Raw genomic sequence first — 19,314 nt, 5'->3', positions numbered from 1 at the left:
GTCACTGACAGCTCTGCTAAAAGCAGCACTTGTACCATCAAAATTTGGTGAAGTTTACAACAAGATGGCAAATGATTGAAGTACTGAAAGATCTAGCAATGACAGCCCTACTTTGTCTGAAGTGGTAAATATAAAAACATATAACTTTAAAAATCACTATTATTTTTTAAAAGCATAATTCCCCCCCAGAGCTAGCTGCAAACTAGGAACAAGAATAAAAAAGGAAAGCAAAATAATTCACAGCAAATCCCTGGCATAAGAATTTGAATGAATTCTGAGTTTTATTTGCATCCAGTGATAACTTGAAGCATTTACATACCTCTCCTATCCAGCAGCTAGGAGATAGGAAGAACCTCAGTTATACTTCCATTTTCCAAACAATAGCTCACTGTCCTATTGTCTATTTCATTTGCTCAGCTAGCGTGTGGAGAAGCACACCAACATTGACTAATGATTATTTCCACCCACTGAACAATATTAAGGCAGATTATTTCATACCACATAAACTGGAAGTGCTCAGCTTTAAGTTTTTTCTGTTACAGACCTCTCTCGAGATGTCACAGCCTCTATTCAAACTAAAGTTATACAAGTGCTAACATTTGAAATATGCCTGCATGAGCTGTGAACAAGAAAGAACCACGCTCTCCCAGCAAGTTTGGGCAGGGATGCTGCAAGGAGCTTGTCCTGCTTGTAAGCAGCACCACAGATGAGGCAGAATCCTTCCCTGGGGCTGGTTTTCCTATATGCCTACAGGCAGGGCTAAGCACAAAGGGTCCCCAGCCAGCATGTCGGGATGCCACCCTAATGCAATGCAAACCAGTCTCATGGTGAAAAGCATTTTCTTGCTATCACAACTAAAATATTTCCCTGTTAAGCTTTACTACTGGAAAGGCACCTTAAAATTATTTTTCTTCTTCCCTACCTTTTGCAATATGCCAAAGATACATTTATATAGCACATGATCTCATTGCCTGAATTGTGAGCGTACAGTAAGATTAATTAGCTGTATCATTCCTCCAACCAATGCACTTCAGTATCAATATGTGCTGCCAGACAGAAGAATATTTCCAGAATAGCTGAAGATCTTTTCTATATAGGTAGCATCTCAATATCCTTTTTTATTTTTATGAACAGAAAATAATTTGACTTTTGTATCACCAAGTCAGGATAATAAATCATCACAGCTCCTTAGAGAAAAGAAGGAAAAAGTGATAAATTCTTTAAAGCTTTTAATAAGAATTTTATCGTATGCAGAGAAGTGCTTTATGCAAAGTATTGTGTCTGTAAAAATAAAAAATGCACGCTTATTTGCCAGTTCGTTATATCAGATTTCCCATTTTCCGGTCTACAGCTGAAAGTACTAAAAAAGACGGAACTTAAGTTTGCCTAAAACTGAGAATTCTCTTACATTAAGAACTTCATTTCAAGTCTAACAATTTATATATGGTTGTAATCGTTTAATCACATGATGAAGTCTGTTCCTGAGACACACACCTTGTACAGAGATCTTCCTGGTACAAATTGCCCAGTTCTCATTCTCACATGTATTAAGAGCAAATAATGCATTTAAAAAATAATAATTATGGTGACAGTTCAGCTTACTAAAAAAGAAACAGAATTAAACCTCACAGCACGCTCACAGCACAGCAGAAAAGAACACCAATGAATTTAATACTCCATTTGTCAGTAGCAATTTGAAGAGTTTGTTCTATTTGTTTTCCTTGGAGGCACGCTAGAAACGGGGAATAAATTCCTATTTTTAAACAAGGTTAGCCAGGCAAATGTTCTGCTGTTTCTGCATCAGACCTGAAATCCTCCAAACGATTCCCTGTGCTTCCACGCAACCCAGTAATGCGCTCAGTGAGTCACTCGCTCCTCTGTGAGCCAGGGATGGTTTGCTAGCCAGAGAAAAAGCAGGAAGCCACCCAGGAACTGGGGTAGAAGTGGGGCACTCAGGCTAATGCCCTGCCACATGCTACCAGCGACTTTACCTATTTCACAGGGGGTCTAATCCTTGCGTGAATTACCTGCCACCAACTCCCAAGGGTGTTACTTACCTCACCGGGGATCCAATCCCTGCACAGATCAAAATTAAAGGTGTTTTAGAAAGATGGAAGCTTTAACAAAACTGTGTGTGACATTGGTACAGGAGGGTAACTGAGTCCCTGCTGAGGCTGAAGGTTAGCTAATGGCAAGCCTTTACATAACATAAAGGGACTGGACAACAAACTGTGACGTGTACCACAGAGCTACTGCCGACTGATTCAGTGCACTGCAAACATCGCCACTGCTGTTCAATAAAAAAAAACGAAACCCTACATATAACCTTTATATTTTGACTCTTCCCCTAAGCGTTTGTTATATGTCTCCTTTTTTCTCCTTAACTCATCAGAGGACCCACACCACAAAACTCCTTGCTGAGCACCTGAAGGACACGCTCTGCTCAGTCAGTGGAAATGACGGTGTATGAAACGCTGTGGAGCACGTAGAGCAAACAAGCCAGAGAAGAAGCCACACAAAGTAATTCTCTTTCAGCTTGCCACCTCGAGGATTACTGGTGTCCCTTAATTGTCTGTAACAAGGAGGTCAAAGTCTTCAAAAGTACTTCAACTTTTAATTTGAGAAAAGGTTACAAATACCACTTTTTCCATGTTATTTTCTACTAAGTGACCCAGAAGACTGACTACCAGAAAATGAGCCAGTGAGACCACTGCACAGAGGCAAAACATCACTGGGGAAAGGGAAGATGCTCCTGGTCTGGATTGCCCATGTGCCATGGGGAGCACAAGAATGCACCTGGCAAACAGCTACAACTGGTGGCTCTCAGGGACAGCCTTTCAGTGCAAAAACATTTATAGGAAGACTCTGAAAACTTCTGGAAAAAAAAAAAAAGCTCCAAATACAGTTAGTTGGTATTAACTGATTTGCTAGCTAAAACAGGGAGGAATTGGTGTCACAAAGTATGTTTCTGTTACCATGCACCTGGAGATCAGGGGCCTACAAAGGGTGGGAGCCTCTGCACACAATACAAATGAACTAAAAAAAATATTAGTAACATCCTGGCTCTGCAAAGACACAAACTTAAATGTACATTGAACAGGCTCAGTACTTACACGGTACCTAACAATTTCAAAACAGGGTTAGACAGGTGAGGAAGTGTGTGACAGAGGACACTGTCCGCATGTACTTTCCCCACTCCATGAATGAGAAACTAAGGAACAAATAACCCAAGTTTCAAAAGATTTGAAGGAATAAACACAAAAAATCTTCTTGAGAGCAGACATCTGTGTCATACCCTACCATAAAATATCATACCACACTGATCCATTACAAATTGATGATTATTGTAGTATTTAATATGTTTGTTTATGCTTGGATCTCCTGAACAGCCCTTCAGGATTAAACTTGAAGGTTTTCAGGTGTTTTGTTTTTTGTTTTTTTTTGAAGTTTGGTTTTGTTTTGTTTTTTTAAATGTGAAGGTTTTAAACTAACAACCTGAAAACTCACAAGACAAGAGGGGGCACATTTTGAGAGCCTTAATTATAATCTAGATAAATTGCAGAATTATTCAGCTGGGAGTGAACCTTGGAAGGTCAGCTAGCCCAATCTCCTCCTCTCCTCCAAGCAGGACTAACACTGAATTCAGACCATGTTCCTCAGACGTTTTGCCCAGCTGGGCCTTAAGTCTCCTAGGATGGAGATTCCACAACCTCCCTGGGAACGTGTCCCACTGATCACCAAACGGTGAATGTCTTTTTCCCTTATAGCCAGCTGAAACCTCCATGTCTTCAAACGAAGGGCAATAAACTCTTCCTTTAATCTCCTGGCTGTGCTCCTAGTGATGCAGGCCAGGCTGGCTTTAGCCTTCAGCACCGTCCAGGTGAACTCACGTCTGGCTTCCCGTCCACACAGAGCCCCAGGTCCTTTTCAGCAGAGCTGTTAAGCAGACAGTCCCCAGCCTGCACCAGGGCAGGAGGTCAGCCTGTCCCAGGGGCAGAACTTACCATTTGCTGTTAATGAATCGAGACATTCCTGTCCAAACCCTCTGCACAGAGTCCTGCCGAGCAACAGCCATACCCTTGAGCACACTGACTGCATGGCCTGGTTCAGTGGTGTTTGCAGATGTGATGAGTGTTACATCTCCTATCTAGGTCACCAGTAAAGATAACTGAACAAGACGGACTCTGAAGAACACCACTTGTAAGCAGCATCCAGGTGGAATATGAAACCTCAGCCACCATCCCTTACAACTGATGACTCTGTTTTCCATGTTGCAGAGCAGATCAAAAGAATTGCTAAAGTCAAGGCTGGTGACATTTTTTGTTCTCCCCTCATTCCCAGATCTAGTCATCTCACTACAAAAGGCAATCAGGTTAGTCAAGCACCATTTCCCCTCGGTAAATCCACACTAACTATTCCCAAACACCTCCTTCATGTGCCCAGAAACAGCTTCCAAGAGGGCTGACTCCATGATTTTCCTGAGGATTGAACTGAGGCTGACTGACTATATTCCCTAGACTGTCCTCCTCATCCTTGTTCAAGATGGTGCTCAATATTCCCTCTTCCAATTACTGAGGCACCTCATGATCTGTCAGAGATGATAGCATCCTTGCAGTGACATCAGCCAACTCACTCAAAAGCTTCAGATGCATCTCGTTGGGTGTGATGGACTTCTACGCGTTGCATTGCACTGGGGCTGTGTTAAGAGTTCCCCATTTTCAAAGTTGTTTATGACTGCCTTTTTTTTTTTAAATGAAAAAAATGGTTTAGTTAACTGAATCATAAAAATATAAGCACAGAGAGCAAATTCAAGACCTAGATTTAGTCTAGGAAAGCTAATCCTCTTGGACTATCATCAACAGAGGAAGGTGGTTTCTCCCACCAACCCTTAGGGATTCACACTGCCTGATCTTTCTTCACTCGTGATAGAAAGTGACTGGAAAAAAATTTGCTTCCCAAGCCTAAAACCAGCTTTCATATTTACCCTCCTTCAGACTTGGCAGTCTTGCAAGCAGCATCTCATCATCTCAAAAGATTTTTAAAAAGGAACTGTATTATTTAGTAAGTGTACTGTAGAGCACATTACCATTTACAACACTAATTTAATTAGACTTCATTATAAACGACGTGAGTATACAGCTACAAACCTTAATTCAACAAGTACATAATTTACGAAAGACTATTATCTGATTTAAAGATTCAAATCATACCAAGTCAGTAACTGAGCAGAAGCTTACACCCAGCAGAGCTGGGTGTTTGCTTCCCAAACTCCCCACTGAAGAGGATAAGAGTATTCTGACACCGTGAGCTTTCTGAAAGCCACACTGAAATCTTGGATTAGGTACGTGCTTAAAGGTGCCTCTGTAATACTCCACGCAGTTTTGGCTACTCATCAATCCCGTGGAATTGCAACTCTGATTGCTCTTTATAAATAACCTTCTGCAGTAGGGTAACTGAAGGGAGGCAGCTCGTGCTGCCTTCTATCTCCAAAGCAAAGTGCTAAAGCAGTCATTAAAAATGTTATTTTCATTCAAGGAAGGCATGGGCGTGAAGGCATCCATATACTGGGCTGGCATTTATCTGACAATCATTACAAAATGTATTCGAACCATTTGCCTCTCTATTTCTTCAGTATTGCTCTCATAAACAACAGATTACTGCTTTGGGGGTGTAATTTAAAAATGATTCTTACGTAACAATTTTGTTTGCTTATGGCATAAAAGCAGGGACAAAACTACGACGTGCCATTAAAAGGATCAAAAGCCCTTTTCCTTGAAGGTACTGACCTTGTATCGTATTCAGCTACTTCATGGGACACGATACCACAACACCACCACAATGCACAATGCTACCTAGCCCCAAAGCAGTATTCTTAAACAAGGCATATGAAGGCTTTTCAGCCTTGTCCTGTGCCCAGTCCATGCTCTGTCCCTCTCCAGTTGAGTTTCCTGCAGCTCGCTGCATGCAGCAGTTCCCGCATGGTGCAGCTGAGGAACCAGATCTACCCTCCATGGCAGCAGGACACCAGGGGTCAGCAAAAGCTGCTTAGGCACTGGCACAAGCAGAGTACAGGAGACTCCTTCAAAAGGAGCTGAATTTAAGCTGAACACATATGTATTAATACAGACCTGCTGATTCACAAACTTTTTCTGAAAAGCCTGTCAGGAAGACAATCAGATATGAAGACCAAAGTACACTAGCTCATCTGCACAGGAAGAAGGGCAGCAATAACCAATAAAAGAAAAATGAATTGTTCCGTCAGAAATAAACCATATGGAACTAATTCTGCTATCACATGAAATAGCAGAAAGGACTAATATGTGTATCTCACAGAAGCAGCTTCTTGTAGCAGAGCTGGAAGCTGAGCTGCTGCATCTTTCACTCTTCAAGCAGCAGCAGAAGTTCCAGCAGCTGAAGATCTGGAAGCCTGGAACAGGATTTGGAGAAGATGCACTACTGCCTGGACTCAGCACAACTTGCTGCCTTTTGCAATCTCATTCTTCTAAGAACTGTTTAAGCCGTTTTTGTTTGCTAGTTTTTAAGTACACACTACTGACAGCACTGGCTGCCTTTACAAAGAAGCATTTCATGTACCTATTTTATGCAATTATTCTTATGTAGCCAAACGAATATAATGGAAACGTGTCTGCATGCTCATGACATTCATTTCTGTAAGCTGCAGAAACACAGGACGGGATCAAGCCCCCCTGAACCACCAAATCCAGCCCTCTGCTACTGTGATTATGTAAATAATGTTTATTATAGTGATGGGCTTCCACAAAAACAGAAATAGGCTGGCCTAGATTATTCTTAATGCAAGCTGATCTATGACAATCTGTTTTTTATTTCAGCGTTGAGCAAAATGTATAGCTATCCATCTCTACAAAGTAATTCTAAAGGGCCCTAATCACAGTATTATCCTGCCACATGATCAAAAAATACAGTTGTGAATATACCTTGTTTTGGCCAAGAACCCTTACAGCATTCCTTTATTACCTGTAATTACTATTTTAAGTTATAATGATACACTAAGGATGATTTCTACTTTGAAAACATTACCCATTACAAAACAAGCCTGATGCTTCCACTCCATTAAAACTCTTCTAGAAGTTATGAATGATTGCCTTAACATTTTAGGTTTGAATTAAAAGTGGACTTTTAAGTTACAGACACGTTTTAACGGCATTTAAAGCACTAATTTATAACTTTGTGTTTTGGCTGTTCTATTTCAGAATATCACAATGATTTAAAAACTGTTCTTTGGATAAGAAACATGGAAATTTTCAGCCTGGAGCAACAGCAGTTTGGCAGGCCACACTGTTAAAACCTGAAAAAAGCAGAGGATCGATGCTTATCTTAGAAACATGGATGACATGTTGAAAACTGTGCCAATGCTATCGCTGAAATAATGGAAGCAAGAGTCCCTCAAAAACAAGCATCTGTCAGCTCTTACTTCAACTGCTACCACATTTATATTTTCAGTTTGGAATAGCTAGCCAGTAATTTGTAGGAAAAAAAAACAAATTATTCCAATGGCTGAAGATTTGTTTGGTTTTTTTTTAATTCATCTTGACTACTCTGAGTTCTTGCTAAAATTAAAGTTTCCTTAAACCACACCGCATCAACCATATGCATTCAGCCACTGTTTGCCCTTAAGGTAGCCACACATTTTGGGTTGACAAGCAATAACCTCCGCTGCAGAAATCTAAGGTTTTCCATTTCTCTCTGCTCAATGCGTGTCTCTTCTTACAAGGAAAATAATATATTTCTTTATTACATGGGGAAAACACTTTTTTTTTTTCCTAACCTTTCTTTATTCCTTCCATAACCCTTCTTGTGCAAGTGTGTATGAACTCACTTTCCAGTTCCAACAATGTAACTGCATTCTGTTTGTGTGTATTTACATGGCCTTCTTCTGAGCCTAAATATCCTGCAGAGAGGAGCACAAAGGTAGGGCAAGGAGATGAGCACCTATTTCACTGAAAAAAAGGCAGAAAACTCATTACTCCTTCAGAAGTATTTTACAGAGCTTATCAAGGTAGGCACTGAGAAAGGTAAACCCTCTGTACCTCTACTTTCAGCACTGCAGAAAAACACCACTGCAAGTACAATAAAATGACTGAAAAGTTCAACTAATGCTAGGTATTTTAGAACCTGAAGTGTTCTAATCTACTAATCTAATTCCTTGGTTCCTTCTTTTTTTTTTTTTTTTTTTAAAGTAGAGTTATTTGGCAACAAAACTAAAAGGAAGGTTAAGCGGAACTCACTGGAAGTCGGATTAATTTATCCTGCCCATTAATCAGCAACTACCCAAATACTTTAGAAAAAAATACCCACTTCTTGGTTTTGAAAACAACAAAAAATACATGAGGCTCTTAGAGCTAAGTGAAAAGCAAAGTCTGTATGTTGTTTATAAAGAAAGCTTTATAAATAGCATGCTGTGAAATGCTGTAAAGTTTCCAGCAAATCTTTATTTAAACCAATACACAGCACTGGATACCAGATCTTTACTGTACTAAAGGAGTATGGACATGTTCGTGAAGCACACAGAAAACCACAGCTGGCTCAGGAGTGCTGTGAAGCTGCAGATGGAGAGTGGAAAGTACCAACATGCAGCATCACACACAGCTGGCCTGGCTTTTCCTAAGGCATCTGGTTCCAGGCAGGCAGAGAGAGGACACTCAGGTTATTTCTACAGCACTTCAGTTACCGAAGTCTGGTCAAATATTTTTAATTGGCTCATCTTCTCTCAGTTATTCACAAATTAATAGAGGAATGAAGTGACCTAATAGCTTTCTAGGGTAAGGATGAACTAGATACTTTGGGAAATGGGACCACACCTCTGAGGAAAAGTCTATGGGATGTTACTGAATGCCTGCAAAGTCTGTAATAGGACAGCTGTAAACTTCTATTTGAAAAAAAAATAATCTCCAAGACGATGCTTACTTAGATTTAGGGTGTTTTAAGCAGATCCATTTGGAGTAATTTTTCATGTGGCAACTCACTACAAAAAACCTGTGCAGAAAAGGACACGGAAGCAATAGCATTGGCCAAAGCACTGAACTGTGCTGGTGGACGAACACACTGCATCAGTTTAAGTACTGAAAGAGCTTCTCCATTTCACTCACAGGGCTAGTTAACCCAAGCTGGGAGATGAATTATCTTTATGGCTTTCTATGCTAGAAGAAATGGTGTAAAAAGAGAAAAATGGTTTCAAGCTGGCTTCAAGTCTCAGACACTATGACTGTGTCTAAGAAATGTAGCAAAATAATTATATTCTGAATCAACTGCTCTAGTTACAAAAATGTTAAGTACTGTTTTAATTTCCATCCAAGTGCTGTTTGACACATCCCAAATTACTTTGTAGATCAGAAAGGTAGCATTTGGTGTTCTCTAGCAGAAAAATTACATACAAATTGCAAGTCTGAACAATGTACATTAAACACCGCAATGCTCACATAATCTCTGATAGAGATAGTGGTATTTTTACTCCTCTAGAGAACAGGTGAGACAGCTTCTAGGTAAAGGAATAACCTCTCATTAGACGAACTGGTATAGCTTGAAACAATAAGACAACATCTCAAGAACAGAGCCTTTCTTAGGACCTGGAATTGAAACAGTAGCTTTCACATCTAAACACAATAGCCTGCATTTAGGAGCGTGTTGAAAGCACCAAAGCTTGCAGTGCCAGGATGTATTTTTCTTTAAAACAGCGACTTCCTCATTCCCCAAGAACATGTGCTTGCCTGAAGAAGAGTTTGAGCACACATCTGAATTTTTCAAATCAGTGTCTGTTACAAAACACATTGCATCAACCTCCTGGCTTTGCTCTGAAGAGGCATTAGCAAACGCAAACCTGTGTTTAATCTCCCTATTTCAGCACAGCATTTTGTGAAAGGGCTACTGTCAAAAGCCAATTCTTAGCACATCGTCACAATCTCAGCAAGAAACTGCCATAAACGAGCTTGATGGGAAGTCCACTCAGCTTTCTGTCTGTGGCATCACGGTACTTACAAAGAGATGCTCTTAGATGATGCTGCTGGTGGGCAAGCTCTCTGGAGCAGGTTGGTCACAAAACACTGATGTGGAAGCCAACTACTCCTGGCTGAACTTCTACCAAATTCTAATCTGGACATACCCACTGATTTTAATGAGCAGGAAGTAATAACAATAATAAAAACACCACAAAGCATTTAAAATACCAATAAAACGTAACCTTGGAAAGTATAGCACAGACAACGTGTTAATATGAACATAAAGGAAGCAAAGAGGTTGCCAACACCACGGTTTATCTTTATTCAAAGTAACATTCTCTTAATTGCCAGATGGTAGTAGAAGAAAAAAATCCAAGCTGTTTTCCTTTGAAAGAGTTAATCTTTTAGCTGAGTTTCAAAGTAGGTTTAGGGCTCTGTCTGCCTGATAGGAGGTGGTTAAGCTTAAGCAAGTCTCCTAACAAGTGAAGCTGTAATTAAGCATAATGATAGTGGAAGGAGCGAACTGAGAATCAGGCATATTAATTCTACCTTCCTAAGATGCCCAGCCTTAAGGGCACTTGTCACTCCTCCTTGCCAGACAGGGTTATTTCACCCCAAGTTGCAGGAGCTGCGGTGGGAGTTCCCCTTAGCACCTTCACCAGCACAAGGACAGCTCAGGAATGCGGTGGCGAGCAGTGTGGTGGCTCTAGCAGCATCACGTTAGTCTTTGACAAGTACTGAGGAGGTTTCAGGCCGAGAGGAGGCTAAGGAGCACACAGGAATTCACAAAATCCTGTGTGGTATTATGCCAGAAGTCTGCAATGGAGAGCTACAACTTTGCTTCTTCCGAACTGCTCAGCCACTGCCGGAATGAAACCCAACTGCTGTGTTTCAAGCTCCTTTGAGCTTTGTCGCATTTGTCTAAAGCCTGGAAGCAAGCCATGGTAGGAGTCCATTGCAAGTCTTTATTTAAATCAAGCCCAACCTTTTCAACACAATCTCCTACCATAAAACAGATTGCTCGGATTTTCACACAATATTTAAATCGTGCAGGGTTAGAAAACTCCCAGCAAGCATACAGGGCACCACTTTATTGAATGCCTGAGATTGATTTTAGGCATATTATTTTAGAAAACATTTGTAAAGACCAGCTACGTGCCTGACAAACTTACACTAATCCTGGAAGGAAGACAAGTGAAGTCCAAAGAGTCGTCCAAAACTACTGGACACCGATACATCCAGTAAGCCAAATAACTGCACGCCTCCCATTCAAAAAGGAAAGCCCAACCTGAAAACCACCTGCTAGCTGTTTAAGAAAGCATTTTGGCTAAGTGTTAACAACGTTCTGTCACAAGAACAGAGTATTGCATCTCAGTGCACATTTCTATCCTTCAATGCCCACAAAGCTCCTTCACTGCTTTGGTCATTTACTCCAGGCTGGTGCAGGTATCAGAGATAATTCTAGGGAAAAAACACTGCTACAGCTCCAAAGGAGATGACAACTCTGCTAAGACAGTAAAATTAACTCCCTTTAACAGCTTTCCTTATGGTTTTTATGGATTAGGTTTTCACATATGTAAGTGTGAGAAGCAAAATGCAGTATTTTTTAAATGCTTGTTCTATGACATTCAAGAAAACAGAAAATCAACCTATGTGGAACATGGTGTGCAGAGATCTAGCCTCCGAAGGATTAAACTAGCCAAAACAATGAAAAAAATAATACAGCAGAAAAAGACCAAAACTGAGTACTTAAGTAGAACAGAAACTCACTGTGCCACTGCAGATGGCTCCATTCCTCACATACCCCAAACTATTTCCCTGACCATTTTGCTACCACTTACAGCCCCTCCGTAGCTCTAAGATAACCTGGAAGAACAGAGGCCAAGTGCTCAGCCCCCACGCTTTAAGCCCCACAAAATTCCAACCCTTTTTATGCCACAACCCACAGGTGAATCTTTGCGTCTTCTCATATTCTGCCTATGTAAATCTTTTAACTCATAATCACTTCAGCTTATTTACTTGCTAATTAACCTAATTTTATTGATATCCTTTCACCCGAAACAGCTTTCCTGCAAACACTTATGTTTCAGATTGCTTTCACCTTACCTATTCAGCTATCCTAAAATTGATTTTCCCCCCACATATCACCATCACATCCATAGCCTCTCGTTACTGGATTCCACGTTTTCTACCATAAAGGTAAGAGTGTTTCCAAAGGTACTGCAACTGCTGGCTGTCCACACAAATAACATCAGAGCTTTATGTGGAGCGCTAACCAGAGTTATATAATGAAGACTTCTCTAGGGGCTGGGGAATATTCTAGAAAAAATAAAGCACTGTAGACCTTTTTACGCTGATATTCCAGGGCTCCAAACAAAACACGTTGTTGTTTTTTTTTCCCTCCACTGAAAAATATTTTTAGTTTTTGCCATTGTGCTGGATGAAAAGAACCCCTCGTATCCCTCAACCCCAGGATTTAGAGGAACAGCAGTCAGCTACCTGGCATGGTGCTCTCCATCATGTTAAACACAGAAAGGCGTGAGGAATGCTTTAACAGTTTAACTCACCGATAAATGGAATAGAAGCTAAGGAGTCCCCAGGTGGGCTGGAACCTGATGCTTTCCTTTCTTCTATCCGTTTTATGTGGACTTCTCTCCGAGCATCATTAGGTAACCAACAGGTGGTGTCTGAGGCGGCCTCCTGGTCATTTACAGCAAGAATGTAGGACTGATGCCTCAAAGGCTGGGACGTTTGGTGGCCAGAGGGTGATTTGTCCCGCATGACAACCGTGTCTTTGTCATTTTCCTGAACATCTGTTTGCAGAGTTTCAGGCTCCTGGACATCTTCCCTTCCAAAATCGCGACTCTTTTGTCTGATGGGAACATCTGTGTTATCAGAGGTAGTTGGGCTCTCACTTGTTTGTTGAACAAGTTTGGCAGAAGCTGGAGACAAAGAGGTGGGCTGGGTGGTTTTGCCAGTTTCTGTTTTGTGATCTGCGGCACCTTCCGCTCGGATCCTCGACTGTTGGTTTAACAAACCGCTCTGATGCAAGTGATTTACTGTTCTTTGGTCTTTGCTGGCAATGACATCCAGGCTCTGGTTAAGGGGGAACGATGGTTTTGCTGCATAGGAAGCCGAGCTCTTCACAGAGCTGCTTTTCGAACTTCTGGTTATAAGAGATGGCCTCTCCTGTGAAACAGCTGCAGGCTTTGCAATTCCCCCAGGAGTCTGTAAATCTCGAGAAGGCTGCAACATTTTTATATCAGGTGGAACTTTCTGAAAATGAGAACCAGACAGAGAAGCTCTGCTACCTATTCTCCTGTTGTCTGAAATATAACCACTTGGAGCCACAGAAAAGTTTTGACCTCGAAGGGACATATGAAATGCATGCTGCCTAGATCTCTCATAAATACCTCGCCGATCATCTTGTTCGGTAAACCCTGTCCACTTGTAAGTCTTTCTCCTGTCTCCGTTTGTATCTGCAATCTGATTCTCAGAACGGAAGTTTTCTAGCACTTCCCCTTGTTTGCTGAGATAATCCCATGAGCGAGCCCTGTGATTCCTAGCACTAATTGAAGGTGAAGTTAGCGTGTCTTGTGAAGCACTTCGTGGCCACTCTTTCATCAGGACGGGATCTTCAAGTCTCTCCTGGGATACGCTTCGCTGCCGGATCTGCACAGACTGGGGAACCCTGTCATGAGAGGTGCTCCTGCGCCGTACCTGTGAAGCGGTGCGGTTTGGCACCACTTGGTTATAATCCGTCGTGTTCTGAGAAGCTGCTCGTAAACTGTCCAGCCTCTCCTGTATTGTTCGGGAGCCGTACATGTGCATGCGCCTGTTATCAATGTACTCTTTGTAGGTTTTGTAGGTCTTCCAGTCTATGTGCTGGTGGGAGGTTGGAGAACTGTAATGATTAGTAGAGGCAGGGGGCGAGTCCGTGGCTTGAACAGGTGGTCTAGTGCTTGGGATTCCTTCTGGACATACTACATAATTTGAAGCCTTGCTCATCGTTCCAGTTGGATCAACTGGCCTCGTTATTGGAGTCTGAGGAAGTACAATGGCAGTGGACACTGAAGAAGATGGTGATGTGGTCCGTGCTTTTAGAGCCGTTTGATCTTTCAAGCCATATCTTATTTCCTCTGTCCTGTGAGACGGACCAGCGTGGTTATTTCTACAAGACGGCAAGTCTACAGCCTTCTCAGAAGGCACAATAACAGTCCGTACAGTTTCATTGCAAACGCACACAGCTGTATTGGATTTTGCAATGTCTGTTGGTGATGGAGGCACTTGTATTTCCATTCTGTAGGCCCTCTCTGGCTGTGTCAATGCTCGTACTGGTCTACTGACTTGCTGCTTCCCCAGGGAGAAATCTGAAGGTAGCTTATCACCAGCTTGTGCCGTAACAGAAGTGGTGGACGTCAGGCGTGGGTAACATATTGGTGGTGGTTCGGGTATGTTGTGGGCATTACCACTGTAAGCTTCGTTGCCTTTCAGGTAGGCATCTTGGGAATATGCCTGTGGACAGAAGATTAAATGAGCATTAAGTAGTAAAGGACTTGGAAGAGTTCACAACCTAGCATTTGCACAATCAAACAAGAGATGGAACACAAGTTTGAAGTTCACAGTATATGTAATTTTAGATAAAATGTTAGTTTAAAAGGTTAAAAAAAAGCATTCCACCCTCTTAATGAGCAGAAACAGAACAAACAAAACCATTAAATACATCCTCTCCCCCAGCAATTCAATAGCTGAAGTGGTGACCAATGCTAGGAAATAGTGCAGGTAGAGCACTGAGGCAGGTTTGCCAAGATCCATGAGCAGAAAACACAGTATTTTTCTCCACCTTTATTTCTGCTTTCTGTCATGATGCTTCAAATACCCTCCCCATTTATGCTTTGCATTGCTGGGATTCAGAATATGACAGCAATTGACAGGTTAAAATGGTGCATAATAAATTCAACTAGCACTAGAAAATTCTCCATTCAATTAATGTAAAAAAGAACTCCATTTACTTTGCATAGTACGTGTGAAAAGTACACACAAACACACACACACACACTCCTCTCTCTAAGATGTCTTCTACATAACAGCTACTGTTCCTAAACATAACACGAATAAATTGAAGCAGCACTATCTGGTGTGAGCCAACACCCTCTAAGTAATCTTACATTTTAAAGCAGCCAGCCAGTACATGGTACACAAATTTTACTGCAAAAATATGAATAATATGCATCATTTTTTATCTTCAAGGTACAAAAGGTATGAAAATTTACATATATCTACTCCCGTCTACAATGTATTAGAACACTAATTAAAATCTCAAATTCATTTTCTCAGTGCATTAATTTGCATCTTTATGCTTGAGCCTGGCTTCTGAGGAAAAAAAATGGTGATATATTACACTTAGCATGTTTCAGTAGCCTCCTTTTCGAAAAGCAACACTTATCATTGTGGAATTAATAGAGCATACAAAAAAAGTCAATGAGAAGCATACAGCATACCTAAATGACAGCCTATTATTTCAAAACTTTCGCGTGACTTTATTCAGGTTAAACATAATGAAATAAAAGAGCCAACGCAGAGCCTGCCAATGCAACTGAAGATTAAAATGATTTCTCAGGGCTTTTACACGTTGAGGTGTGGTGCCGTATCCCAGCATTTCCTCTCCAAACCATAACATGCTCAATTCCAGAATATCAACGTGCCCTGTCTTAGATACCAGACAGGTTACAAAAGCCCGAGCGCAGCCATAAAATTAATACAGAGCAAAGTACAGAGGCGGGCGAGGCATTTAAATACTGCTGCAATAAATGTTATACTAAGCATTAGTGAACTGCAAAATATTAAAGCACACTGACCAAGTCACAGGCACAAACCACAAATTAAGAGATTAGCATTACAAAGAGAAATCAGCTCGGACTATCTAGCTCATTTCCAACAAACTTGCTATTTCGTATCCTTGCTTCTCGCAAACCACTTGAGGAAAACATGCCTTAGCAAACACATCAGAAATGGCTACTGTGCATTTCTTACCAGTGCTGTGACATCCTTTGTAAACTGCAGCTGGCAGAAAACAGGAAAACATAGTAAAAGCTGCTTACAGATGTAAAGACAGAATTATGTTGTCATATTGATGTTGGATACAGCAAGCTAAAAATACAACTACACTGATTTCACTGGAAGGTACCAACAGAGGTAAAGGGCAGTAGAGCAGAAAAAAGAACTTCAGCTTCCTTCTGAGCATGTCCATCTCCGGCTTTTTTTTCTGCTGCTTGCATTTATCCCCTAGCGTTACAAAAACCAAAATATATTTGTGCCATTTTGCCTTGGCGCATCCCCACAGCTGCCTGCAGAGAGCTCTGCCTCTATACAACCCGACTTCCCTTCCACTACAGCCACATTACTGTCTCTCATTTCCCCTGGGCTGCTACCATCCCTGCTTCCTGGTGACGAAACAAGGGCTGTATTATGCCTTTAAACCAGCACACCCCTTCCCCACATATATCTGAACATGACCACAAGCTGTCAGCTGACTGCAGCTGCTTTCACGCTGCACAGCTGAAATTGGAGGAATGATGCTGCAGAAACACTCCCCTCATGTGATTTATTCCCCCCTCCCGATCCGTAGTAGAAAAAAAAAAAATGAAGCCAGATTACTACTGGATGTGGCACATTTAATGGAGGGAAGGAGTGTACAAAGAAATATTTCTAAATTTCTGAATCTTCGAACAAATGGTTATATTTAAGATCTCGATATGGTGTAAGAATAAGGAAAAAAAATTGAAAAAATGCCAAAGACCTGGAAAACAGATGGAGTAAGGAACCAGTAGCATGCAAGACAAACAAAACCAACCCCCCACCCAAATCAGAAAACAGTTACTACTTCATAGAGCTGATAAAACAGTTTTGAACGTGGGCTAGACATGTTCCACCACGATCAAACACACTGAGCTTGTGCTTTTGTGAAACACGCCCACGACAGACAATGCTTCATTGACTTTGACAGCAGAAAGGCGAAATTCCAAAGCTGGTGTGATCAGATCAGAGCTGAGGACTACAAATGAATATAAAAATCAATTCCTACTTAGGTCTTGACAAAAATCAATCACAGATATTAAAATATCATCTTCAGAGGACAGCATTATTCTCACAGGGTCCAAAATAAAACCAGCCAGATTTCCACTTCCCCCCTTCTGCCCCAATAAAGAGTAAGTTTTCATGACTGCAGGTCATGAAAATACATTAAAATACAGTTGTTAACAGAAATAAAAGGTTTCAATAATATAAAGATGTGAAGTACATCAACATACTTCTTAGCATTTGCACACTATTTAGATACTTAGCATATTTTGCAGCTATATGTATAGTTAAACTACATTTATTTAAGTGATTGCAATAGAAAACTTAGTACAAAAGACTGTTTGGGTATGACTTAGGTTTGAGCACTTAAAAAAAAAAAAAAAAAAGAAATCAAAAGAAAAACCCAACCAGCCTTCCAACTTGAAATACATGAATAAAATTCAATTCCTACAGGAGCTAAGTGCTCTGCAGGTAACCAGAAGTTCATCGTGATCCCAAAACTCAGTCTTGCCATGTTAAGCTCTTTCCCACCTTCTCAAAAACCACCACAAAACAAGCACACAGAAAACCTGAAATTATGGCAAGCTTCCCATACAAACACAGTGATTTAGCATGACACTATCAGCTCTGATGGAGAACAGCTCTGCAACCATTTCTAGAAGGAAATTGCTCTTACAGTACGAATTTAATGTGCTTCCAGTTACTGGGTACAATTTCTCTGCCACCTTGCAATCTACTTTTGTTTGCATCAAGCTTGCAAACTCATAAGCCTAAGGATGAATTTCTTACTGTGAATTTGTATAGGCATAACCCAAACGTAAAAACCCAAATGTAAAAACCCAAACGTTAAAACCCAAACGTAAAGTAACACATTCATGCCTTGTGATCTGCAGAACAAATGACTTTAAGCAAATAAAACATTCCACATGACATTTTATTAACCCTCCCACCAAAAAAAAATCAAGGGAAGGCTTTTGCTCACGTTCACGATTTCCCACTTGCTTTTATGCCACGTGGTGTCAGAATAACGATAGTCCCTGTTCAAGGATTCTTCTTCCTAGCAACAATCATGGCAAATCCCTGGACTTCCAAGAGCTTGAGACAACCTTGTCCTATATCCCTTAGCCCAAACCCCTAAAAGCACGTAGCCATACGCTCAACAATAAAAGGATGAATAAACAGACTCATCTCAACAGAATTACTTGCAGACTTGGAGATAAGCATTTTGGTGAATCAGAAGCCAACGCAGCTTGGAAGGCTGAGCTTGGGGTGTTCTCCCTTCCCACTGCAACCAGTTTTGCTTTACATTCAGGTTCTTTACTACTTCCTAAGTTCTTTTCCCCAGTCCCTCACATTCAGCACAAACGGGAGCAGAACACCAGAAAAGGTTTTCAGCTGTCTGAAAATGAAACATTTTGCACTTACAGCTTACTCTAGCAATGGCTGTAGTACAGCTCAAGTAGTTTCACGTTGTTCTGACACCCAACACACTACAGCCAGGTAACATTTAAATCAAAAAGCAGAAAACCATACACTCTGTAAGACTTTCTTGTAAATATAGCATAAGCTGGAGTTACGGGGTGTGAAGAAAATTGTATTTTCTAACAGATACGCTGTTGGAATACCAAAGTTTAAGTCTCTTCTCCTTTAGGTCAGTGTGCCTTCACACCATACCGCTCCAATTGCATTTGCTGCCAGAGCTTTAATATTAACCCTCATGTGCATTACTGGCTGCATCAGTACAAAATCTGGAAGTAAGCAAATGCTGCTTATGAAAACATGGCTATTCATTAAAAAACAACCAAACAAAAATATTTCAGTTTGCCAGTGAAATAGCCATGTTCCTCCACTAGCTCTGATGTAACTGGATGGTCTCAGGAAAAAAAATACATAATTGGTAAAGCTGAATGAAGCCAGGCCTGTCCTCAGCAGCAGCTGGGGCTTATGAAACTCTAGAATAAATTTCCTTACACAAGCTTTTCTTTTTTCCCCCCTTTCTTCTTATTTTTAATGCAGGTGCATCACTGGCAATTTCATAGTAAGTACAAGGGCTTAAGAGCTGGCAAACTCCACAAAAACTGTATCAGAAACGAGAAAGAAGCGATCTTTTCTGCCCAGATATGCCAGTGCACTGAAAAATTCAATCACAAGGTTTGTACCTGACTAGAAATGAGGAGGAAAACAAAACAAAAAACAAAACAAAAACACAGAAGGAAAAAAGATGTGTTTTATTTGTCCTTCAGGCACTCTGAGTCATTCC

General features: G+C 41.0%; 1 protein-coding gene across 4 annotated transcripts in view; it reads right to left on the bottom strand.

Moving 5' to 3' along the window:
- The window catches only part of ARHGAP21 (Rho GTPase activating protein 21), a 118,276-nt gene that overhangs the window by 16,442 nt on the left and 82,520 nt on the right, over window positions 1-19,314 (bottom strand). For 3 of the 4 annotated variants that reach the window (XM_068673706.1, XM_068673708.1, XM_068673705.1), the window contains exons 7-8: window positions 16,008-16,037; window positions 12,542-14,489 (exon numbers count right to left, since the gene is read on the bottom strand). In XM_068673706.1, the coding sequence (XP_068529807.1) occupies window positions 12,542-14,489; window positions 16,008-16,037 (1,978 nt within the window). The remainder of the gene's footprint in view (window positions 1-12,541; window positions 14,490-16,007; window positions 16,038-19,314) is intronic. The other variant, XM_068673707.1, reaches the window with a different exon arrangement.

This window comes from Anas acuta, chromosome 2 (assembly GCF_963932015.1).
Source record: "Anas acuta chromosome 2, bAnaAcu1.1, whole genome shotgun sequence".
Taxonomy (NCBI): domain Eukaryota; kingdom Metazoa; phylum Chordata; class Aves; order Anseriformes; family Anatidae; genus Anas; species Anas acuta.
This window is presented reverse-complemented; position numbering and strand designations above follow the sequence as displayed.